The sequence below is a fragment of the Gobio gobio genome, assembly GCF_949357685.1.
Source record: "Gobio gobio genome assembly, chromosome: 5".
Lineage (NCBI taxonomy): Eukaryota > Metazoa > Chordata > Actinopteri > Cypriniformes > Gobionidae > Gobio > Gobio gobio.
Window position 1 is genome coordinate 41,411,013 of NC_137101.1, and position 27,338 is coordinate 41,438,350.

General features: G+C 39.7%; 1 protein-coding gene across 1 annotated transcript; it reads left to right on the forward strand.

Moving 5' to 3' along the window:
- Positions 1-345: 345 nt before the first annotated feature.
- On the forward strand, positions 346-27,071 carry LOC307126147 (uncharacterized protein). Its single transcript, XM_079816545.1, has 11 exons — positions 346-462; positions 4,171-4,239; positions 5,900-5,944; positions 8,932-8,979; positions 9,939-9,983; positions 10,150-10,170; positions 17,193-17,240; positions 23,739-23,934; positions 25,987-26,085; positions 26,164-26,250; positions 26,350-27,071. Exons 1-11 carry the CDS (start codon positions 458-460, stop codon positions 26,578-26,580), a joined length of 894 nt encoding a protein of 297 aa, XP_079672671.1. The 5' UTR covers positions 346-457; the 3' UTR covers positions 26,581-27,071.
- The last annotated feature ends 267 nt before the right edge of the window (positions 27,072-27,338 follow it).

The window sequence follows — 27,338 nt, forward strand, 5'->3', positions numbered from 1 at the left end:
AACAGTTTTCTAAATTGCAGCTAGTTTGATTGCTACAGCATTTAAAGATCTCCCTCTTTTCGTTTTCCTTCTTGCTGTATTAAAGTTGATATGGATTAATTTATGTTTTCGTACAGGCGCAGTGAGGGAAAAAACATGTATGCCTGGCTTTAAATATCACTCATCTCAAGGGTGTGGTTTGAAAAGAATGAAAGAAACAAACTAAAAACCAACCAAACCTGTCAGTATCAGTTACATCATTGATTTATATTTACAGAACTTTGACTTTTATTAAACCGCCCACTTTCAAAAGGGGTGTAGCTAGTTCAGGAATATAAAATGGACAGTCATAACAGTTTTTTCTCCAGATAACTACGATTATAACACATATATCATAAACATTTCGTAGTTGGATCACAGTCACTATCTCTTATATATAAATTCAAGAAAATAACATTTAAACACAAGATTCTTCAAAATGAGGTAAGTCTAACAATACCTTATGAAGGAATTTGACCCTTAAAAAACAACCTTCACAGTCATAAATGAAGATGCACTGTAATGTCTTACTGGGATGGGATAGTTATCCTTAACTTTATGAGTGTTTATTGTATTATTACCTATTAAAAATGTACTGAGTAACCTAATTAAATAAATGCATAAGTGTAATGCTCTTACTTTTTCATCTTATACATTAGGTTAACTTTTCCTTTTAGGGCAATATACTTAAAACTGAATCTGGATATACTGTTTAGCTGTACTTCTGAATATATTGTCAATGATATACATATGTTCTGAGTTTTCCAATTTTCTGATTATTAGGCTCCTATTATGTGTTTGCATTCTTATTTTTAGTGGCCAAGCACTGAAGGTGCGTAGGTACCTCTTGTATTTGTTAATTTTCTTTTTCTTCATTTGTTTGCACACTTAAAGTTTATGACAACCAGTAATAACGTTTGCAGGAAAGTTTAGCACACAGATACAGGGGCGGATTTTGTGATTTGGGGGCCCCAAGCAAAATAGAGGAATGGGGCCCTATACAATTGCACATTTACAACCTTGAGGGTTATTTTTACTGTTGTGACGATTGCTGCTGCACGAACACTCCACCCCCACAAATTTAAATTAGACTGAAGAAAATTATTACACACATAAGAATTATTTCAACCAAAAATGAAGGGTGTCTGTGTGGAAAGTAACTGTGCATGCATCATCTACTCGGGTCCTTCACAGAAATGAGTGAGTGCAATTTCAAACAATAAACATAATACGCACTGTTGCTCCATATTTAATTATAACTTCAGATGCATATGTTATGTTCATTTGTAGGACCCTATGAAATCAGTTTTATTTTTTTTCCAAATTCCAGAAGAAAAAAAAATTCCAGATTCCTCTTTGTTTTATTCTGGATGGTTATATTAAATTGTAAAAATCAAAAAGCATGTCTAATTCTTTGAAATCATGGAACTTGATTAATTTAACAGCAATTTATCAAACGTTTAACAAAATATATATTTATTTGTTTTATGTATTTAAATTGTTTCTGGTAATCAAATGAAGGCATACAACACTTATCTTTTATTTCAATGAAAATTAAACAAATCCTTTTATTTGTGTTCATTCAAAGTGCTACACAACAGAGGTTTAGGCCTGTTAAAATTGTTACATTAAGGCATAGGCTACGCTACACTGTCCAAACTTATATTTTGACGGGTTGCCTTGAAGACATTTTTCTGTGTTTATGTGTTATGATGATAGTTTCTATGCTCGTGAAATGTAGGGCCCTATGATTTCCGCGATGCAGAAAACGCAGACTCGCGGAATCAGTCATAAAAATGGAATTTACTGTTTAACATGGAATTTGTCAAATTTTGGATGAACAAATCCAATGCAAGTCAACACTTCAATCAATTCGCGATAATGGACTACTAGTGTATGTGAATATTAAACGGCGAAAATAATATTTAAATATGAATACTGCATGTTTTATGTCTCTGTGTGAATGAATTGTGAAGGTGAGTATCGCATGCTGCTGTAGTAAACGAAACCGCGCATCTGCGCGTTTCATTCCATGACATTCCGTTTGTTTTTATGAATGGATTCCGTGATCCTGTAGCGTTTTCCGAATCGCGGAAATCATAAGACCCAACACCCCTACACTTTCTACAAGATGCACGTTCAACGCGGACGCAAAGGGGGTTGTCATGGTAATGAACACCACAGCAACCGCTTGTGCATCCGCGCTGAACGCGTATCGTATATAACAAGCATTTTAGGGGGCCCTTGGCTTTCGGGGGCCCCAGGCGGTCACCTACCTTTGACTAATGGTAAGTCCGCCCCTGCACAGATACAGAACAGTCCGAACATTAACATTAACCATAGCAAATTTGGATCGTCCATCTCAAATCCGCTAGTGCTATAACAAATGTTTCGTATATTATGATTTTAAGAGGTCTTTAATTTGGGGATGGAAAAAACAGCAATATACAGTCTAATGTGATTGTTAAACTTCAAAAGGCATTGATTTTATTAAATTAATAAGGCAAATGAGAAGCATTCAAATGCACATACACTCTCTGACAGCAGATGGCGCAAATGGAACAGCAAAAATGCGGCTGTTACCCTTCAAACAAAGCAGCTGCACCACTTTCTGTTTCTGAAGGTTTCAATTAGCCTTTCAGGTTTTAACAAAGATTCATGAATATTTGTTACTTAATTCAATACAGTGATAAAAGCTTTAGCAATTATCGTGATATGAAAATTTCACATGCTTAACATATATTCAGTTTAAAGTAGGCCTATAAATAAATAATAATAAACTTTATTTTATATAGCGCCTTTATCTTTGTAAAGCACTTTGAAATGCAACGTTTAAAGAAATTTAAGAGATCTGATTTGTTTGGGTGTCAGTTTTTAAATATCAACAATGTTTCTCAGAAATTGCTTTACTGGACCTTTAAAGGTTCTGCAAGTAATTTGCTGCAAGAGTCTACTAAAGCATAAAAATACCATAATATGTTTGCAGATATTTAGGAAACATGCTAAGTTCACATACTTGTTTCTCTGAAAAACAGTTATTCTACCTTAAAATGTGTGTTCTGTGTTTGAATGTCTGTTTTTGTTTTGGTCTGTTTGATCCTGCCCACAGGCAATTTATCTGATAGTATTTCGACACCACAGGTTGCCAGCTAGTGGCAAACACAGCGTATTGCAGTTGTGGAAGCAAGCAAGGGAACAGGGTCAGCTACTGCAGATTCTACCGTCCCAAAAATCCTAGGCATCCATTTAAAAAGCTTTATGACCAGAAGTATAATATATATATATATATATATATATATATATATATATATATATATATTATACTTCTGGTCATAAAGTTATATAAATATATATATATATTTATTGGAGATGTGTTTAAGACATGGAGACAGCTTAAAGCCAAGGATACACTGTATGATTTTAGCAATCCTATAAGATCAATACAAATCACACTGTGCGCCATCGATCTATTAAACTTGAGTACAACATGCTTGTAGACTGTACGCTGATTACACCGATTGACTCGTAGGCAACGATGCAAGTGTCATCTATGGAAGGCATTTTCTGCCAATTTTAAATAAATCAATTAAATTATAAAAATTTTAACTAAAACCAGATTAACCATTTCAGTATAGAAAACTGTATGCAAAATATGTGACAAAATTGAAAATTAAATTAAATGATTTCATTTTCACAGTGACAATGCATCATCCCTGTCAAATTGAAAAATAAAATGCAATTGGTGATTTGACATTTCATTTTCACAACAATCTCGAGGCAAGACTGCCGATATTAAAATGAAAAGGCAAACGTGATAAAGAAACTGCAAATACAGTCTTTACAAAGCTTTTTATTAATACTCACGCAATAATAGGGACACAATTCAAATTAAAATGTAAAGTTATAGTTTTCATTTTGTTTCATTTTCAAAGTCAACTTGGATGCAAATTCTATGTTAATGAGTGAGTGGAGCTTATTCAAGTCACAGAGAGTGTCTGAGAGTGAATGAGTGAGTTCGGAGTGCGTAGAGCATACAAGTTATTGAAACTATAATGTCGTGATCATATTGTATTCGAGACGAGTCATTTGTCTGATAATAATAATATTTTGTGTGGTATTAAAAAAATACTTACAGAACCTCTTTTAATTAAGCCAGGAGCAAACTTCGCATCACGATCAATCATGGATCTTCTGCAGTCACTGCCCAGATAATGTAAACTTGTAAGTAAATCTTTTTTTTTTTTTCAAGTTAAATAAAAATGTCAGCGAGAGAATGAATGGAAGCTAATGAAATTGATGTTAAATTACTGCACATAAATGCAGTCCTGGTTGAAAATGTATACATTTTGTAATTTAAAATGTTGTCTGTGTGTGTGTGTGTGTGTGTGTGTGTGTGTGTGTGTGTGTGTGTGTGTGTGTGTGTGTGTGTGTGTGTGTGTGTGTGTGTGTGTGTGTGTGTGTGTGTGTGTGTGTGTATATATATACACTGCGTGCAGATTTATTAGGCACGTTGATTTTCTGATCATATTTTTTTCCAGGCACATTTTACCAATTCCAAACCACATTAATCTTAATAACTACTATTCATTTGTATTTAATCATTTATAAGTGATGTATAATTGTTCATGAAGGCTGGAAATGTATTCATGTATTTTACAACACTTCAGCTTGTGATTCTTATTTAGTGGGGGTCATTTTTTTTGTATTCTTTACCTAACTGAAGTCTCTGAGATCCTGACACCTTGCACTTCTGGAGACTCCAGGTAGGTTGCAGCTCTGGAAAATGGTGGTGCTGGAGACTAAAGGGTTCATGATGGTTTCACCCTTAATTCTTCACCTTAATTTGGAATTATTTTGCAGTTAACGTGTCTTTTCTTCGCCACCTGTTTTTGACTGACCCTGCTGACCCAATGAGCGTTTCACTGTCCAATGGTCATGCCTTAACTGCAATGTCTAGTACTGTATTAGTATTGTATCCTTCTCATGGGCATTTAATCAATTTTGACTTTTCAGTCTGAGTTAAATCTCTTTTTTGGCTCATTTTATCTGTAAAATAAAAAAACATGCCTAATTATTCTGCACACCTGAATATAAGGTGTTTTTCATTTCCAGCCTTCATGAACAATTATATATCACTTAGAAATTATTAAATAACAAAATAGTAGTTATTAGGATTAATGTGGTTTGGAATTGGTAAAATGTGCCTGGAAAAAAATATGATCAGAAAATCAACGTGCCTAATAATTCTGCACGCAGTGAGTGTTGCACATAATAGTTTCACAAATTTTTCTAATGACTAAAATATTTCCTAGTGTCTAATGATATGCCATTAGGCAGGCTTAAGGATACACATACATTCTGGAATTTTCATCTCCATTTTGAATATCCATATTTACATATTTAAAGGGTTAATTCACCCAAAAATGAAAATTCTGCCATTAAATACTCACCCTCATGTCGTTCCAAACCTGTGAGACTTTCTTTCATCTAAGAAATACAAATTAAGATCTTTTTGATGAAATCCAATAGATTTCTGTCCCTCCATTGACAGCTACGTAACTGAAAATGTGATGCTTCAATAATTTCATAAAGAGATCGTAAAAAATAATCCATATGAATTGAGCTGTTTAGTCTAAAATTTTCTAAAGAGATACGATCGCTTTATATTATGAACAGATTGAATTTAGGCTTGGTAATGACATATTACAGAACCCTCCACACTCTAATAGAAATATGCTACGTCATTGATATATTAAAACAAAACTTTTATAGCTAAATGGTTCCTAGTAATAAAGGCATAAAGCTATGCCTGTGTTGAACTGTAAAAGTGCATAGGGTCTTGTACATTACATAATTATTAACATATGTGTCTTATTACAAGGTTGAATAACCCACCTATACACTGTAAACTACCACACGGGCAAAGGTAAGTGATATTTTAAGCAAATTATTGACCACTTGTTTGTAACAATAATTGAATCTGATTGTATAAGTCAACTTTATTCAAACTGCTTTAACAAATATATTATAAGTATTCAGTGAAGTGTCTTAGAACAGCATGCTGAATAGGATGTGACCATAGAGAAGCAGAGCAGCAAGAGAGAGAGCAAGAGAACAAAAAATCCTCTTCAAGTGTCAAAGTTCCCAAGAATGCTTCTGATAAACTATTAGAATCATAGTGAGTAGATAAAAAAGCATGAAAGGTGTTTTGTATTTGATTTTAAAGGGGGGATAACACACAATACAGAGTAGGGGAGCACGGGGCACAACCTTACGCGGGGTTAGTTGTAACACGCATGTTTTAACCCTTTCCACACATGCCTGAATGAAGAAACTTAGTGTGTTTACTGGTTGCCATATCAACATTATTTAGAGAAAAAATAGCGCCAAAATTAAAAAATCTCTGGAAGATATTACTGAACATTTATTTAACCATAGCAAAAGTAAATTTCTTTTTAAGTTTAGTTTAGTTTTAATCTGTTTTTTATGTTTATTTAAAATAAGACAAATCCGATATTATTTTTTATCTTATATCTGTTATTTAACAGTTGAGATCGTTCTTTAATGCTTATATAACCAACAGAAGACAAGAGCAGCGATTTAAATCCCAGTTGCACAGATGGGGAAATATGCCATTATATTCTATACTTTTATGAATTCTTTTGAGAAACCATGAGAAAAGGGTGAATAATGACTGAGTAAATGTTCAGAAATTAGTAATTATCATTATGTTTTTAACTATGCTATATAGCTGTGTTGTCAAACTCAAAAATTTGTATATTTTTAATGATTAAAAAATTCCATTATTTTACTTTAAAAAGGTAACAATTGTATTTTGTTGACAAAATATTTTAGTTTGTCTTGGATATTTTTTTTATTATATCAGGTAACATTTTAAGCTGTTATTTGGTCATGTTACATTGTGCCCCTCACATGTTACAATGTACCCCACCTATGAGGCATGTTGTCACATTTCACTTCCATTCTTTCGGGGTAAAATCAAGAAAAAAGTATACACTGTATTAATGAAACAAAACCACATAATTGTACTAGACATGTGTGCAATTAATGTGGGGAAAAAATAAATACTCTGAACCCCAAGTGGATTTACTCAAACTGAGAAAGTCAAAAAGCGTTAGGTTGTGCCCCACTCTCCCCTAGTATTGCATCCTTCATATCTCCAAAAAGTCTTTAGCTTTATTAGATTTATAAAAGACAGATAAGCTGTACTGACTCTTTAAAAAAAAAAGCAGTGTTCCGGGGGGCATGCCGTGTGTGAAGCTAAAGAGTCACAAGCGTGCGCGCGCGCGCGCACACACACACACACACACACACACACACACACACACACACACACACAGAGCACATCATCGAATCATAGACTTCTGTCATCGAATCATAATTCGTTCTGGTTAAATCACAAAATAAAATGTACATAAATGTGTCCCTACTCTTGATACAGAATCACTGATGAACACCTTTGGTTTTAAGAAAAAAACACCTTTTGGTTTTTAGAAAAAACTAGTGCTGTCAGTTAAACGCGTTATTAACGACGTTAACGCAAACCTATTTTAACGGCGTCAATTTTTTTATCGCGAGATTAACGTTCTTTTTGGTCTAACAAACTTTGTAGTTTTTTCACATGCTGTTGCAACAACTAGTAACGTTAGAAAAACTACAACACCACTCCGGATGTAGCTAGACCGGAAACAAAACATCAGGCACGCTGCGGCTGCCCGCACTCGTTTGGGCCATTAAAAGAGTAGACGTGGATGGCAAGCGTGAGACGCCGAAATGAGAAACGTATTAAGCCATGGTTTAACTCAGGGGTCTTCAACTAAAAGTGCTTGTCTTGAGCGCTGCTTTCTGCTCTGATGGTGCGTTCACACCAGACGCGAATGAAGCGTTTTGCGCGAGTGATTTAAGTCAATGCAAAGACGCAAATAGACATTCTGCGGCGCGGATTAAGCGGCGTGCATGTCGCGTCATTCGCGTCCGGTGTGAGCGCACCATCAGTCTCTTCTTCACTGCATGCTTGACCACGCGTCTGGGTATGAACGTAGTAACTGAGCATTGCAACGTTAACTGTTTCATTACGTCAAAAGGCTTCGCGGTCCGGATTCGGACCGGAGTCCGCTAGTTGGCGACCCCTGGTTTAACTGCACTATAGGCGGAGTCCTAGTTTACCTTGCATGTGCACTTTGTAATTTTATTTTGTATCACCCTGTTTTGATCCCTTAGAAAGGGCTGTTGAAGGGGCTGTTTGTTCAACAAAGTATTTGTTTCACCCTTTTATTGATGGGCAGTGTTACATTGTGTGAGCGATTATTTGCTCCAAGTGAGAATGTTGGTGTGAAATCGAACACTAAAGTATGCCAATGTTGTTTTCAATAAAACAAACATTTGAACAAAGCAAGCCGATCCACTTTTCTATGTTGATAAGAGCATTAAAATAAGAAAAAATAATGGGACAAAAAGAAATCAAGGGACATTTAGAATAAATAAAAATGTGCGATTAATTGTGATTAATTGTGAGTTAACTATGACATTAATGCGATTAATCGCGATTAAATATTTTAATCGTTTGACAGCACTAGAAAAAACACAATACAATGATGGATTCAAACCCAGAACCAAACCCCACACACGCTTACTGAACAAACACTCTACCACGGGACCGCGAATCTATGTGAAGAATCTCGAGACTGACAATTATCGTATATTATGCTATAGTTAGGAGATGTAACGTTAAGGATGAAACTATCACATTAAACATGACATATCATGACTTCCCCCACTCATCCACTTTTAAAACAAAGTTACGTCCCTGCATCACTTTATGGATAACTTTTGATAAAGTTGTTTTGTTATTATACTTAAATATTGCTCTTTATGGTGTCTCTTATTTTAAAGTCCTGGAGAAATATACTGTCCAACATGCTCAAAATGGCAGATGATATGGTAAGAAATTGCTTTAAATGTGCTTTTTTTGTAGTTAATGAATACATATTTGTATATTTTATGCAGAAATCAGTATAATTCAATTAAATGTTTTAGAGCAGAAAAAAACAAACAAAAAGTGGAGTGTTGGTGTAAACTTGGAGAACACCTAGATAAAATATAGAATGAATAGCTGCGTTTCCACCGCAAGAACTTTGGGGTGGTACTCGGTGTGTTTTGACTGCAGGGACCAGGGTTTAAATGAAATTTCGGGTAAAAATTTCACCCTTTAGAAAGTCCCTGCTCGTAAAGGTAGTACTTTTTTAAAGTTCAGGAACTTTCGGGAGTGGGACTTGGGCACTGAACATGCTGATTGGTTGAGTTCACGCAGCATTTTATTTCAACCACCATTTTGAAAAATCTGTTGCGGTGCGTGCAATAGTTGTTTGCTATTCGAATCAACAATGGAGTTTTAAAAATATGACGACGACAAGGTTCAGGCTTTATTAAGCTTATATGCGGAGGATGAATTCCCGCTGGATTTCGTCCTCCGCATATAAGATTAATAAAGCCTGAACCTTGAAGATGCGCGCAGTCCTATGTAACAGGACTTGCCTAATCTTCACGGTTCTTTAGACCACGATGGAAATGCAGACAGCAACAGGTCTGGGGGGAAAAAAAGTTCCTGGGACAAATTGTTACGGGTAATTTCGGTGGAAAAGCAGCTAAAGTGTTTAATGATATGCCTGAGCATTAAGCAGGCTTAAGGTTATACATACATTCTGGAATTCATGATCGCTTTATATTATGAACAGATTGAATTTAGGCTTGGTAATAACATATAGCACAGAACCCGCCACACTCTTATAGAAATCTGCTACGTAATTGATTTAAATAAAAACATTTTTTTAACTGTGTTGAACTGTAAAAGCGCATAGGGTCTTGTACATTACATAATTATTAACATATGTGTCTTCAAGGGTTAATGACCCATGTATATACTGTCAACAAGCACAAGGGCCAAGGTAAGTGAAATTTTACACAAATTATTGACCACTTGTTTGTAATAGTGGTACATTGAGGAAATTGAATCTGACTGTACTAGCATAATACAAAATGAGTGAAGTTGAATAACCAAACAAAATGTATGACATGCACAGTTATGTTTTTGTCTTATGTATTTGACTTTAGAAAAGAAGAACTCAAGCTGAGGTAATTATGTAAATCTATTTTCTATCCATAGAATCTATCCATTTATTTAAATTTATTTTGCAGACTTCTTTAGGTATTTTTTTCCTGCTGGTGCCTGACAATAACACTTTCACATGAATATTCAACCGCAACTGTTTTATATGTATAGGCCTATGTATAAAGTAATTTTTTGTGATTCACTGTTCCCTTTCAGTCGGTCACGTTCGACGTACGTCAGATGTACCGACGAATTGGGATCACTTCTGGGAGCCCCTATCAGCTTTGAGCTATATAGAACCGGCCAATGAACAATTGGCGTGCGAGATTTGCATCTCGCGCTCCGCTCCGCCCCGCACTGCGGGTATAAACAGGAAGCGAGAGCGAATGCACGCTGTCATTCACTTCGGAGCCAAACGGCACATGAGAGGACTCTCAAATCGTTGTTTGAGTTGTTTCAGTTGCTATCAGCAAGAGTTGTATTAACCGGAGATCCAGAGGAGACGCGTGTTGGAGGAACGGCACACTTCAGCGGGACCGCGCTGACTCATCGGCTGCCTCTGCAAGCAGAGAAAAACTGCTGTTTTCACAGCAACAGCACTGTTGGTCTGGTTGGGCGTTTTTCCTGCTGAGTACAGGCACGGGCTGCACACAAACCCCGTTTGCTGTCGCGTTTCCCCCTGAGTGCTTCAGCACAAGAGCGTTTCCTCACAAAAAGAGCTTCACGGGTGACGCTGCGTCTTTTTCAAGATGGCTTTCCACCCGTGCCTTTCTGGATGCGGTCGTTCCCTGGCGCCTACTGACGGTCACAATCGCTGTCTCACGTGTTTGGGCAAACAGCACGGTGAGGCGGCGTTTGTGGATTGTTCATGTTCCCACTGCGGGAACATGACTATCTCGGAGCTAAGATCGAGACTTTCCTACCTCCGGGCTGGGGGAGTCCCCTTACCCATCCCACGATCTAGTTCTACCCCTAACCCGGGTAGACCTACTTCTTTGGATGGCCAGGGTGATCTGAGGATCACGTTTAGGGCAAACCCGCCAAGTGAAACTCCGCAGGCCCCTAATCCCTCGGTTCCGCAGCCGGTAGAGCTCCCGAGAGAACCCGCTGGATCCTCCCACGGGAGACCAGTGTTGACTTTCGGAGCTCCAGCAGACGAGCAGATGTCGATCGCTGCATCGGAGGGGGAGTTTCAGTCCTCGGAGGATGAAGGGTCAGCTGTACTGCCTCCCTCTGGGAGAGTGGCAACGGCTGTCCCGGACCCCGAGATGGCTACTATGCTTGCCCGGGCCGCCGAAAGGGTAGGGCTCGTGTGGAACCCTCCACCGTGTCCCAAACCCTCTAGGTTGGACGATTGGTTCCTCGGGGTGGGTCGCGCTGGTTCTCAGCATCCCGCCCCGACACCTTTCTTCCCGGAGGTGCATGAGGAGCTCACGAGGTCGTGGACGGCACCTTTTTCTGCCAGAAACCGACTGAGTGACTCCTCCCCTCTCACTACCCTCGACCGTCGCGATGCAACTGTGTCCGGCGACCGCCTCTAACTGGCGCGGTGACCCACGTCTCCCGTCCCGAGCCTTAAAGTTCTCTTCCGGTCTGACTGGGAAGGCTTACAAGGCTTGCGGACAGGCTGCGTCCGCCCTGCATGGCATGGCGTTGCTTCAGGTCCACCAGGCCCAAGCACTCCTTGACATGCATGAGGGTAGGCCTGACCCAGAGCTCCTCCGGGAGCTCCGGACGGCGACGGACCTCGCCCTCCGGGCGACGAAAGTCACCGCCCGTGCCATTGGTCAGGCGATGTCCATGCTTGTGGTCCAAGAGCGTCATCTCTGGCTGAACCTGGCTGACATGAGGGACACCGATAAATATCGGTTCCTGGACTCCCCCATCTCGTCAGCTGGGTTATTCGGCGACGCGGTCGAGAGCTTTGCCAAGCAGTTCTCGGCCGCCCAGAAGCAGACGGAGGCGATCAAGCACATCCTGCCCCGGCGGCCCGCTGCTGCCTCCACCCCGCCGCCGGCGGCTCCGCCTCTGACTGCTCGTCGCCGAGGACGTCCACCCGCCCCAGCCAAGGCGCCCAAGTTCAGGGGCGTTCACTTCATGACTGTAGTGGAGGCAAACGCCCCCGTGCTCAGGACGGAGATCGCAGTCCTACTGGCGAAGGACGCGATAGAGCCGGTCCCTCCAGCCGAAATGAGGTCCGGGTTCCACAGCCCGTACTTCATTGTACCCAAGAAAGGCGGCGGGTTATGACCGATCTTGGACCTGAGATTCCTGAACCGGTCCCTTCACAGGCTGCCGTTCAGGATGCTAACGCAGAAGTGATCTTCAGGTGCATCCGTCCCCGAGATTGGTTTGCAGCGATCGACCTAGGGAGGCGTACTTACATGTCTCGATTCTCCCTCGACACCGGCCCTTTCTGTGCTTCGCGTTCAAGGGACGGGCATATCAGTACTGCGTCTTGCCCTTCGGCCTGTCCCTGTCGCCCCGCGTCTTTACGAAGGTTGCGGAGGCGGCCATTGCTCCCATGAGAGAGCATGGCGTTCGCATTCTCAACTACCTCGATGACTGGCTGATCCTTGCCCAGTCGCGAGAGCAGTTGTGCGAACACAGGGACAAGGTGCTCAGTCACCTCAGCCAGTGGGGACTTCGGGTCAACTGGGAGAAGAGCAAATTCTGTCCCACACAGAGGATCTCTTTTCTCGGTATGGAGATAGACTCGGTCGCCATGACAGCGCGCCTCACCGAGGAGCGCGTCCAGTCAGTGTTGAACTGCTTGAATTCGTTCAAAGGCAGGACAGCAGCACCACTGAAACATTTTCAGAGGCTCCTGGGGCATATGGCATCCGCAGCCATGCCGCTCGGATTGCTTCATATGAGACCACTTCAACGCTGGCTACACGACCGAGTCCCGAGATGGGCGTGGCACAGCGGATCCCTCCGTGTCCAAGTGACTCCGAGGTGCCGCCAAACCTTCAGCCCGTGGTCGGACCCTTTGTTTCTCCGGGCGGGAGTTCCCCTAGAGCAAGTGTCCAGGCACTCCGTTGTCTCCACGGATGCCTCATCCACGGGTTGGGGTGCCACGTACAACGGGCTTGCAGTTTCGGGTCTGTGGACGGGGCCTCAACTGCAATGGCATATCAATTGCCTCGAGTTGTTAGCAGTTTGTCTTGCACTCAGCCGCTTCAAAGTGCTGCTCAGAGGCAAGCACGTTCTGGTCCGGACGGACAACACTGCGGCCGTAGCATACATCAACAAACAGGGTGGTCTACGCTCCCGTCGCATGTCACAACTCGCCCGCCATCTCCTTATGGAGTCAGAAGCATCTGAGGTCGCTTCGTGCCATTCACATTCCGGGCCTGCTCAATCGTGCAGCCGACGAGCTGTCACGTCAGCCGGTGCTTCCGGGAGAGTGGCGACTCCATCCCCAGGCGGTCCAGCTAATCTGGAGTCGTTTCGCGGCCGCACAGGTAGACCTGTTTGCCTCCCCAGAGACGACCCACTGTCAGTGGTTTTATTCCTTGACCGAGGGAACCCTCGGGTCGGATGCCCTGGCCCACAGCTGGCCCCGGGAAGAACGCAAGTATGCGTTTCCCCCAGTGAGCCTTCTTGCACAGACACTGTCCAAAGTCAGGGAGGTCCCTGAAGTCCTGTTGGTCGCTCCGTATTGGCCCAACCGGAGTTGGTTCCCGGAACTAGTGCTCCTCGCGACAGCACCTCCCTGGCCCATTCCGCTGAGGAAGGACCTCCTGACTCAGAGACGGGGCACCCTATGGCACCCGCGTCCAGACCTCTGGAAACTCCATGTCTGGTCCCTGGACGGGACGCGGAGGTTCTAGGTGACCTACCGCAAGCGGTAGTTGACACCATCACTTCCGCTAGAGCCCCCTCTATGAGGCGCCTCTATGCGTTGAAGTGGAACCTGTTCGTCGATTGGTGCTCTTCTCGCCGAGAAGACCCCCGAAGATGTTCGATCGGATCTGTGCTTTCCTTTCTACAAGATGGGTTGGAGCGAAGGCTGTCTCCCTCCACCCTCAAAGTCTATGTTGCCGCTATCGCCGCTAATCATGAGCTAGTAGATGGAAAATCTCTAGGTAAGCACGATCTGGTCGTCAGGTTCCTTAGGGAGGCGAGGAGACTAAATCCGCCTCGTCCTCCCTCCATACCCTCTTGGGACTTAACTCTGGACTCTTAACTTAACTCAGAGAGCGCCCTTTGAGCCTTTGCAGTCAGCTGAGTTGAAAATCTTGTCGTTAAAGACAATACTCCTGACCGCGTTGGCCTCCATCAAGAGGGTAGGGGACCTGCAGGCATTTTCGGTCGACGAATCGTGCCTGGAATTCGGGCCCGGTAACTCTCATGTGATCATGAGACCCCGGCCTGGATACGTGCCCAAAGTTCCCACTACTCCCTTCCGGGACCAAGTGGTGAGCCTGCAAGCGCTGCCTTCGGAGGAGGCAGACCCAGCCCTAGCTTTTCTCTGTCCCGTCCGTTCTCTCCGGACTTACGTGGACAGAACGCAAAGCTTCAGGACCTCAGAGGAGGACAGCAGAAGGAGGACAGCAGAAGGGAAAGGCTGTCTCCAAGCAGAGGATGGCCCACTGGATAGTGAATGCCATCGTCTTGACTTATGAGTCCAAAGACGTGCCCTGCCAGCTCGGGCTAAGAGCCTACTCTACTAGGGGTGTTGCCTCTTCCTGGGCGCTGGCTCGTGGCGCCTCGCTGACAGATATTTGTAGAGCTGCGGGCTGGGCGACACCTAACACGTTCGCTAGATTCTATAGCCTCCGTGTAGAGCCGGTATCTTCCTGTGTGCTCACTTCCCATAGTCAGTAACACCGAAGTGCCTGTTCTAGTGTCGGCTTGCTGCGCCATTCCCTCCCCTATGGTAGACGGATGCGTGCGCTTATTTGCTACAGTCGAGTTCCCCGGAACGGCGAACCCTGATGAGTCCTCCGCAACCTGCGGCAGTCTGACGTGGCGGAGCCACCCACGGCGGTCCCATATGTGTATTCTTCCACGGTACGGCTCCCTACGGCAAGCCCGTGTCTTTCCCTCGGCAGAGTCTCCTCTGCCGTCTCAGGTAGGTGTTGTCCCCCTCCTCTAATTGGCCGGGGCCACCCCTGGGACTTCCGTATGTTGTGCTGCCCATGGCCAGCCCATACGTGTATTCTCCACATGGTAACTCCCTCTGGGCATGATGTGGCTTCCGCAGCGGCCTTCACAGGCACGCTTTCCCAGCGTTATCCAATACAGTCAGCTGAATGGGTCTTGCGGAACAGCAGCTTTGACTCTCCCTGCGTGAATTTCCCCGCCCGCATCAGATCGGGGTCTGAGGGGCTCATCGCTGGGCGCTGGAAGTGGTAGTAACTATGGCGTTTTCCAAAGGGATCCCAGTTCGTCGGTCGTCCGACGTACGTCGAACGTGACCGACTGAAAGGGAACGTCTCGGTTACGTATGGTAACCCTCGTTCCCTGAAGGAGGGAACGGAGACGTACGTCCCGTCGCCACAGTTGCTGTACCATCACTGCAGGTTGAGCCACTAAGTTTGGCTCCTCAGTGAAAAACAGCGTGCATTCGCTCTCGCTTCCTGTTTATACCCGCAGTGCGGGGCGGAGCGCGAGATGCAAATCTCGCATGCCAATTGTTCATTGGCCGGTTCTATATAGCTCGAAGCTGATAGGGGCTCCCAGAAGTGATCCCAATTCGTCGGTACGTCTGACGTACGTCTCCGTTCCCTCCTTCAGGGAACGAGGGTTACCATACGTAACCGAGACGTTTTCTACATTAAATCATCTTACATCATGTAAAGAACATTCTGTAAAAAATATAACATTGATATCTTTAATATTGACTGAGTAGGGCCATGTCAAATATTTGCTGAATTTCAGGCTCAGAAATTCATGTTTTTGAGAAATTCCAATTAAAAAAAAACAACAAGCATAAGTTGAACCATAAGTATCCTGATTATATACCACATTAAAGCTATGATTCTCCCATTTTCAGTGATAAATGACACATTTATGGGAAAATTCATGTCCAAAAAGTGTGAAACATTGAAACAAATGGGGATATCACAAGAGCTTGATTTACCAAGTCAGTTCATTCGAATGAATTGTATAACTTTATTAGTCAAATTAAATATTAGAAAATGGCATTAATAGGCCTATATAAATGCATAAATATATAAAACATCAATAGAAAATCTAATTAATCTCTTTCTGGCCTATTGTGTAACATACGGAGTAAATCCAGGACTACACAAAAGAAATTCCTACCACGTTAACTGGTCAGTCTCAAACTTTATACAGACAGCTAGTCATAACTGTGAATCTTGACTTGTCTCACAATTCGATTAGATTACGTTTCAGAGGGTAATGGTTTAATTATAAAACGATTCTCGATGGATCATTTCCTACTATCATTAACTACTATATTAAAAATCACAATATAGCTCTTTTTGTTATGCCTATTTTATCTTTGGTATCAAAAATAAGACCAAAGATGCAAATAAACAGTAGAAGAAATATAAGAAACAAATTAAATTAACAGTGCTTTACTGTTTTCATTTTATATCTAAACAGAAAATCATTCAAGTAAGAAAAACAAATAAATATAAAGGTAATCACTGCATAGTCTTTAGTGTATTTATTACAAATAAACTGATCATTATTAAATCTACAAATGTATTTCAGTCAAGAGCAGTGAGTAATTCCCTCTTTTCTTTTATTGTTTGATTAACATTATTATTAAAGACCTAAAGCACGGATCTAGGCTATAATGGTAAGCACCACATGTTTTCCAAATGTTCACTTAAGACATAAGACAGACTGTTTGCATGAATACTCCGCAAGACAGATATTCTGAAATAGGCTACTGTAATTCTGTGTGTATCTGACCATTCAAGCGCAATTCACGCCGCTAAAGAGAAAGGTCAAACTTTTTCCAAATTTTCTGTCCATGGCTTCTCAATTCAACATCAAAGTTTGCCTTTTTTTTTTAATCTAGTTAATAAATAATGTTTAACACTATGCTGTTTATCCACAGAGCTCAGCTTGAAAAATGCAAAAAGCAGTTTAAGGACTTCAAAGACAGGTACAGTGTTTTAAGGTTTTGATCCTTTCAGCTAACACCAGATTTTAAATACAATAATGACAGGTCAGTTAAGTAAAAAAAAAAAACATTTACTATACATAGGTTTTAAATTCTGAACACACATATAGATGATGCAGTTGAACATTTGTAAATAAGAACATTCAAAAATGTTCACACATAAAAACCACTGCACTATATTTCAACTTCATAACATTTCCAAGTGTATTCAGGACAGTTTTTTTCACGGAAGCTTTATGTTTAAAGAGCTAATAAAATATTTAAACTCAAAACCGCAATTTTGAAAAACGGCTCGAAAAAATTACTTAAATTATTTTAAATAACAAACAAATAATACATATAAAAGTAATCACTGCATAGTCTTTAGTGTATTCATTACAAATAAATGGATCATTATTAAAGCTACAAATGTATTTGTATTTAATGACTTTAATCGTTTAACTGATTAATCAGTCGAAATTCTTACTGGCGGTTAATGCTTAACTGGTTAATTATGGTCCTCGTAACAGGATATACACAAACGGAAAGGCAATAACTTGAAATAAATACTAATATACAGTTAGGACAATTTTTAGGACCACATTTTTTATCTAATTAATTACACAATGTGGCTATTGATTAATCAAATTAATCGCACATCAAATTATTGTGTAAAAAATCAAATCAGGGTTCCCACACCTTGGTTAACTTCAAATTCCAATACCCTCAAATTCACATTTCAAGTCTCACTCACAAGGTTACATTGTGTTACCTTGTTTTCATGTGTCAAACACAATATATATAATATATTTTGCCCATATGACAGAGATCTGATATTCTATTTCTGTTTTGCATAGAATATTCAATACATCCTATGCTGTATTCTAAAAGGATCTGATATTAACTTTTGCATGGATTTTATTGAAAAGAGCTTAGGCTCATGTAACCAGAAGTTTTAAGGTATATGAATATGCTTTTAAGTTGTTTTTGCCCCTACATTGTCTTAACAAGCAAAGCAATTCAACATTACATTAAATAAAATATTTGGGCAACAGATTATCACAAATGTTTTATGTTTATTGAACACAATATATAGTCATTGACTGAACATATTTGGGTTCGGTGTAAGCACTGAAAACGTAGGGCTGGACGATTAATCAAAAAGTAATCGAAACCGAAATTCAGAACCTCTAACTGACATAATTTTCCCATGCCGGTTATTTCGTTTTTTTTTTAATCCTGTTAATACTTTCCCGAAGACAGTTAGCCTATGTGACAGTTTATTTTACTTAGTTTATTTCCCTTACACAGTTTATTTTACAGGTTAATCACATTCTTATATGCGCTGCTACATGCTCACACAGTATGTACATTTAGATCACTTTCGCTTGCGTCCTCACGGAATTTTGTCAATTAAATGCATTTAAAGTCTTGCCAGTTTGAACATTGAAGTGATTTTATGCCAACAACATCTCCGTTCAGTGCTTGCAAGCTTTTTTCTGTGCGACAGAGCTGAGCCGTGTCGTGTCTCTGACAACGCACGAGCCCTGAAGCCAGATCACTTTCACTTGCATCCTCGAAAGTTTTCAATTGTATGTGTTTTAAGGCCTGCCAGTTTGAATATTGAAGCGATTTTAGACCATCGGATGTGTGACATTATTTTGAACTAATGCGCTGATGCATTGTGACACACAAACACTCATGCGGACAGTAGCTCGCACATCGCGTGAAGGTCGCAGAGAAACATTCAGGGACCCAGAAACTCATGGTCAATGCTGTCCTGTGATTCATCACTAAAGTAACTTAGAAACTCAACCATTATAGCATAGATTTGTCTACTTTTGAAGTAAGTACAATGCACAGCTTCACAATTAATAGAGAGATGGTATAACTAATTCAAGTGAGCTGTTTCCTTCAAGTATTTTAAAATCGCAAAGAAATGCACTTTTTCATTAGAAAAAAATATCCCACCTTTAATATTTGAGCATATTTACAGTAGGCCTACAAACCATGTCAGTGAACTATGAGGGCAAACAAAGAAAGCAAAAAAAAAAAATTGTTCATTAATCGTAATCGAGGTAAAATGTTCAATTAATTAATTTTAGGTCAAATCGTCCAGCCCTATGTTGAGGTACCATCGTAGTAGTTTTGTGTGCGTCATGGCAACGTACATCACAAAGTACCTCACGCGGGAAACACTTAAACGCATAAATACGCGCAACTAACATAAATCAAGCAAGTTAGTATGCAAAGGCCGCGAATGTTGGTGAAATAACACATTAGCAGACCGAAGGGGATTATATGGAATTTGTCTCAGAAAACTTCTTGCACAAAATAATTTCAAGCACTTTCAAGGACCTGTATCTATGTATGTTTATTTTCAAAAACTTTCCAAAGCCTTGAATTTTTTTTTCAGATTCACAAACTATCAAGGATTTCAAGGACCCGTGGGAACCCTGTCAAATAGACATTAACAAAAGTAGCTTCAGAAAGAAATATTTTTGGGTAAACTATACCATTAATGTTTGTTTATATTAATATGGAAATATGAAATTATACTCTAAATAAGAAACTGTCAGAAGGTGGCGGTAAATGTCTAATTGAGTCATTCATTCATTCAGGAGTGAATAAATGATTCTCTTTATGTAAATGGTAAATGTAAATGATTCTCTTTATGCCACTGTGTATTGCTCCGAGACGAACAGTTCTGCTTTGTCTTTATATTTTCGTTGGCAAAACAGATTAAAAACAACACAATGTTGTCTAAAACAACAATATTAACTTTGTTATTAATTTTATAAGCTGTTGTATAAGATTAGAATCGCATTTGCACTCGTGCTATTCTGGACAGAAAAACAGAACTCGTGAGACATTGCTTTAGCTTATATATCATGATTCAAGATTCAAGATTCAAGAGTTTTATTTGTCACATACACAGTTATATACACAATATACAACTGGCAGTGAAATGTAAACAGGTCCGCTCCATGGACAGTGCAAATAACAGTTACAAGAAATTAAAATAGAAATAGAATAAAATTAGAATAAAAAGTATTAACATAAGTAGGATTATAAATAAATCAAGTAAAGATAAAAATTGGAAATAAGATAAAATAAAAATATAAAAAATATGTGGATATGATAAGTGAGATAAACTGTAGACTTAAAAATAAGTGGTTAACATAAAATATATATATATATATGTATATATAAAGAAGTATAATGTGCAAGGTTTATTACAGGTTGTTACACAGTAACAATAGGAACGTAAAGTGCAGTGCAATGGCAGTATGTGGATGTTAATGTTTAAACTGGATGTTTATGTGTGTGCGGGGGTGAAGTGAAGTCACGTGACTGAGTTCAGGAGTCTGATGGCCTGGGGGAAGAAACTCCTCCTGAGTCTTTCAGTCTTTGCCATCAGGCTACGGAAGCGCTTACCAGATGGCAGCAGGGTGAAGTGAGAGTTTGCAGGGTGATTAATGTCTCTGATGATTTTAGTAGCTCTACCTCTGCAGCGTTTGGTGTAGATGTCCTGCAGAGACGGGAGAGCTGAGCCTGAGATGCGCTCGGATAAGCGCACCACTCTTTGCAGGGCTTTGGAATCGTGACTGGTGCTGTTCCCGTACCACGCTGTGATGCACTGAGTCAGGACACTTTCTATCGCCCCTCGATAGAAAGTTTTCAGGATGGCTGGTGAAACCCTGAATTTCCTCAGCTGGCGCAGGTGGTACAGTCTTTGCCTGGCTTTTTTCACCTGTGTCTGGATGTGTGTAGTCCAGGTCAGATCCTCGGAGATGTTCACACCCAGGTATTTGAAGCTGCTCACTCTCTCTACCGGTGTCCCGCTGATCATGAGAGGGGAGTATGACCGATGCTGTCTCTTCCTGAAGTCCACAATCAGTTCTTTGGTCTTGTTAACATTCAGAGAGAGACAGTTGTCCTGGCACCATGATGTCAGTTGCTCCACTTCGTCCAAGTATGCCGTCTCATTGTTGTTGGAGATGAGACCCAGGACAACAGTATCATCAGCAAACTTGATGATAGAGGTGGAGCTGTGTGTGGACAAACAGTCATGGGTGTAGAGAGAGTAGAGCAGGGGACTCAGCACACAGCCCTGTGGAGCTCCAACACTCAGGGTGATGGAGGTGGAGGTGAACTGGCCTACTCTCACCGCCTGGGGTCTGCCAGTGAGGAAATCTTCAATCCAGAGGCAGAGAGAAGAATTCAGGCCTAGATCCAGGAGTTTGTGTGTTAGCTTAATGGCTTAATGACTAAATGTGAGGGCGTTTTCACTGCCAGTTTAGTTCGAAACGGGGCATGGTTCACATAAAAAATTTAAAAAGCTGTCATGCGGACCTCTGGGGTACTGAATTCGAGACTACCCGAAGGACTACATGAACTACCTTGCGCTCGAACTGTGCCGCGATTCACGTGAATGTGAAAGCAACACGGACAGGGTGCACAAGAAAAGTAACCTGCGCATGCGTTTTATCACATGACGATGTATTTAGTTCAATAATATACATGTAAACCGAAAGTGTTGATGATTGGATACGAGCGAGAGTGAGCCTGCAGTGTACTCGCGCAAAGCACCGAAAGGAACAATCACACTCTGATGCGGACCATAACAAACAAACGTACCCAGTGTAAAAACACTCTGAAACTAAATCTCAAATGGGCATTTTTGCCTCATCTTGAACTTTTCGGGACATTCTAACTGCAATCTATAGGCTTCATAATCACAGTGATTGCCCTGCATCATATTCTTCATCAATGAACTGTATGAAATGTAAGATGACCTACCGGTAAGTAGGTCTGGGGCAGGGTGTAGGTATATATATATATATAAATTTTTTATTTTTTTTTATTTGTACAAAATCACACTGGCTGTGTGGCCTCTGGAGAACCCAGAACAGCTGCTTGCATAGTTTAAGGTTAAAATAACGAATTAAATTAGCGAACATTAGTATTTTACCACTATGCAATTAGATACACTGTTCATTCATTAGCCTACATCACTTTACTTCGGTCTTTACACTGCAAAAAATGCTCTTCTTATTTAGTATTTATTTCTTGTTTCCAGTATAAAATCTAAAAATGCTTAAATCAAGATGCCTTTACTAGATAAGTAAAATGACATTAGATATTTTTTCTTATTTTCTGGGGGAAAAAAATCAAAATGAAGTGAGTTTTTTGCTTAAAACAAGCAAAATTATCTGCCAATGGGGTGAGAAAAATAATCTTATTTCTGTTTGGGAAAGAAACAAGATTTCAATCAGGGACAATATTATTTTTCTCACCCCATTGGCAGATCATTTTGCTTGTTATAAGCAAAAACTCACTTCATTTTGATTTTATTTTCAAGAAAATAAAAAAATCTTATGTCATTTAACTTATCTAGTAAATGCATCTTGATTTAAGAATTTGTATATATTTAGACTAGAAACAAGACACAAATACTAAGTAAGAAGAGCAGTGTATTCCTTATCTTCCCATCATCAGAGGGCTTGTGTCTTTTTTGACACTACAATTCGGCCATCCGTCATAAATGATCAGGCAACTTTCACTGAGTCTACACCTGGCGCGAGCGGCCAAGCACCCTAAAAAATAAAAGCAATTCTGTCTGCTTTGGATGCGGCGAAAGGCGGCGCGACACAACAAATTCCCCTAACGTTAAACTGATTGCACGTTATATTTCTGACGCACTTCAAGTAGCTCGGCGGGGGGAGATTGATGCGGCGGACTGGGAAGAGGCGGGGGACGCTTTTTTTGCGCTTTATTTGGTAATATTTCAAATGAATATTAATAAAATATCGGTAATACATTTTGGCGCCCCTAAGGATGAGTGGCGCCCCTAGCATTTGCCTATTCCGCCTATGCCACGGGCCGGCCCTGTGAAGAGGAATTCTGTCTCCCACTCCTCATTGAAATAATAAGTCTTTTTCTTTTTTGCATGACTTGCATCATCAGCCATAATTAATCTTTTTTTCTTTTTTATAGTTCAATTTATCTCATGTAGAGTATGTATACCGTCTGCCTGCGACCAACTCAACTAACAGAAGTGACGTTTTTTTTGTTTTTTGTTTTTGCACAAAGTAATGTTGCCTATGGCAACGTACGTTGACTCGACGTGCAGATTCAAAATATTTTAAATTATTGAATTATTTTATTATGTTTTAATGGTATATGAAATGTCACCAATAGTTATTTTCTCATTTTATGCCATTATCATTAAAAAAAAAAAAAAAAAAAAGAAAGATTACAATTCAGGCTATTTATAGAACGTGCTCGCGGGCGACCCAGAGACTCCACGCGGGCTACCAGGTGCCCGCGGGCACCATGTTGGAGACCACTGATATACAGGCTACAATGTGCCAAAAAAAGGAATGATTTAACACTGAGGAATATACAAATGCTCTTTGTTATCAAATGTACAATTTGTTTCCCATCATTAATGTATTTGATGTCATTAACAATTTATTTGACTTTTTTTCCCCCAAGGATGTCATTTGAGGCGTCTACTGAAATTGGAAATGGTGGAACAATATTTGAAGACATAACTAATCCTTGCAGAGCGTCTGAACTAGAAAAGGCTTACAAAAAGTTAGAGATGACTTTGTGGCCAAAGTGGCAAGAAAAAATGAAAGTAAAAGGAGAAGAAACTGAGGCAAAGGAACAAATTGAAAGAATGATAAAGGTATTTTATCCTCCTGCTGTATTTGTTACACACACTGCCCAATTGGATTTTGTGGTCATGTAATTGCCACTAAATGTCTCTGAGTTTAGAAGAAAGGATCCATCTAAAAGTCATTTTTGTCAATTCTTTTTGACCCCTGCTAAGCACCATACTGTACCTGTTGTGCTATGTGGTAATGTGCACACACTTTAAATTGTATTTTATTTATGGACACTTTTATTTGCAAACAATTAATGCGTCAAAATTATTCCTCATCTTTCCTGAACCACAAATTCTGTTTGAGCCTGATGAATTTTGCCATTGTCTTACTCGAAAATGGTTATAGGATCTGCCAACATGGTTAATAAATGAAAAGCTACACATTAGTGAGGTCCGGTTCATGAACGAATCATTCTTTTGAACCAGTCATTTTTAGTAAAGTGAATGAATTAGTTCAACAGTTAAGAACTTAAGACTAGTTTATTCACTTTATATGTTTTAGACATGTAAAACACCATTATTTGGTGCTTTAATAATAGAATTGCAATAACAATTTTAATAAATGTAATAATAGAACTGTAATAATAATGTAGTTGGACTCTACAAGAGCCCTCAAGGTGTCCTGTGGTATCTGGCACCAAGAAGTTATCAGCAGATCCTTCAAGTCCTGTACGTTGCGAAGTGGAACCGCTGGGGATCAAACTTGTTGGTCCAGCACATTCCACATATGCTCAATTGGATTGATTTGAATTTGAAGGCCAGTGCAACACCTTCAACTCTTCATTATGTTTCTCAAATATTGTCATAAAGGGCGTAGATGTTTTAGGTAGGTATAGAGTCAAATTTCCGTCCACATGAATGGCCAGACCCAGGGTTTTCCAGCAGAACATTACCCAGAGCATCACACTCCCTCCACCAGCTTGTCATGTGATGTTAAAGATGACTCATCAGACCAGATGACCTCCTTCCACTGCTCCTTCCAAGGCTTAATATAATTGAAATGGATGAGTTATAAAAAAAATCCCCCCCCCCCCTCAAAGTTGTCATGAAGGGCAAATTGAGCTGTATAGACCAAAACCACAATTTGTACCAGACTGTAAACATATTTTTTTCAGCTGTAAAGTTGGGCATTTTTATATATTGGGGAGATACAGATTTGACTCCCTTTTAGAGCCTCTCTCTAGCGGCCAGTCGATAAATTGCAGTTTAAGTAATTTCCGTGTTGGTTTCAAGAGAGACTGTGGGAGATTGCCTTTTGGTTGTGACACATCCCTCCCATAACCATCATTAAAATATTGTGTGACTTGTGCCACAGTAGACCATCTGTTGGCTAGGGCCAGACAGGAAAGCATTCATTGCCCTCTTGCATCTTTGAGTCTTGGGCGTTCAACACCCTATCGCTAGTAGTGTTTGTCCCTTCTCAGACCACTGTTGGTAAATTCTCACCACAGCTGACCGCGAGCAACCCACAAGCCTTGCCGTTTCAGAGATACACTCTGACAAGTGCCAAATTGTTATGGCAAGGCGACTGGGTCAAAGTCGCTCAGATCTTTATTTCTGCCCATTTCTACTGCATCCTGATTTTTGCGGTAACACTTTACAATAAGGTTAATTAGTTAACATTAGTTAACTACATTAGTTAACATGAACTAATAATGAACTGCACTTTTAAAGCAGTTATTTATCTTTGTTAATGTTAATTTCAACATTTACTAATGCATTATTAAAATCTTGTTAACATTAGTTAATGCACTGTGAACTAACATGAACAGCTGGATTTTTATGAACTAACGTTAACAAAGATTAACTAACGCTGAACAGAGCGTTCATGGTTAGTTCATGTTAACTAATACAACCTTATTGTAAAGTGTTATCATTTTTGCTTACCATATAATCTACCTAGACCTTAATATGTGCCTAGTTAGGAGATGATCAACAATATTCACTTTACCTTAAACTCTTCATAATATTTTGGCTCATCAGTGTATATTATTTTGTATGTGTGTGTGCATAAATGCTGCTGAGTAGACATTTAACAATACAAATTAATTTTAAATGCAATCCTTTTCATAGGAAGTCTTCACTAAAGCAACCAACGACATGAAGAAAAAGAAAGAAGATTTAGAATCTTTATTCAAAATAAATGATGACACACAAGGCGCAAACAGCAAGGTAAATTGGTACAATTTTGAGTAATTTTACTTGGAGTTGATAAAATAGAGCTAAATAATTAATTTTACTATATTTTAGCAATTGCAGTGCAAAAAAATGGCTGTCCAAAGTCTACAGATGTTAATATTTTGGCAAGACTCTAAACATTACCAGAATATTGAACAGGTATGTTAAAATACATTGACAAAACGGAATCTCTTAGATTATATTTGTAAAAAACAACATTCAAAACTACACTACAACTAATATTATATATTATTTCAGCAACTTGGAAAGACTTCTCCAGACTATATAAGTAAACTGGCTGATGAGTGCTATAAGCAGGGCTGCCTGATGGCTCTGTGTAATCCACCTCTGATTCTTGACTGGGACAAGAAAGACAGTGGTGATTTCCTCCCACCTATTTTACAGCAGAATGTTGAATGTGTCAGTGGTGATAATGTAATCCAACAACAGGATGTGAATACATGCAGCAGTGCACGAATTTTAAATTAAAAAAAAAAAAAAAACAGATCAAATTAGCTCCCATAAAATCATAAAAGGAAATAATCACCTTCTTTGACACCTTATTGCTGTAAAGAATTATGTTAACAATCACATAAATGGTGTTTGGGTAGTGTATTTATACTGTATATTCATCTATTGGTACTAAATCTCTGGACTAACCATTGATGTTATTAAAGTATATACCTGATAATTGAGAACTGTCAAGATACAAAATACATATGTCATTATTTTACAGTTGAAAACTTAATGTTAATTTGTCTCTTTTATTAATTTATTTCTTCAACATGGTTTAAGTACCTTTCAAAAGTATTTTGGGTCTTGACTAATTCTTACTTTGTATTGAACATTATTTGTTGTATTTGATTTGTATGTTTGCTGATGATTTTACTTAAAACAATTTAACATAGAAATTAATCATTTTAAGGAGACATTGTTTTTTTTATGTTGAATGTTGTTTATTTTAATAAAAATTAATTTAGAAAAATTCAAGTTTGTTTGAGGTTTAAATTTTAAAATATTTTATTTCTAGATTTATTGCATTGTATCTTAAATGCATGAATTGAATATGGGTACATTTTTTCATGTTAATTTTTAAAGCAGTACATAAGACAAAACATAGTTAGACGATACCATCATACTCCAATTTCGTGGCATATTTGTGACTGCCAAGTTTCAGCTATAGAGGCACGCAACATCCAGTTCCTCTCAGTGGCTATCGCGGGTATCATGTCAGAGGCAGCCCAGAT

Coding starts and splice junctions, on each gene's coding strand:
- LOC307126147 (XM_079816545.1), top strand. Junction 9,984..10,149: donor CAACAAGCACAAGGGCCAAG/GTAAGTGAAATT, acceptor ATTTGACTTTAG/AAAAGAAGAACTCAAGCTGA. Junction 23,935..25,986: donor AAATTGAAAGAATGATAAAG/GTATTTTATCCT, acceptor TCCTTTTCATAG/GAAGTCTTCACTAAAGCAAC.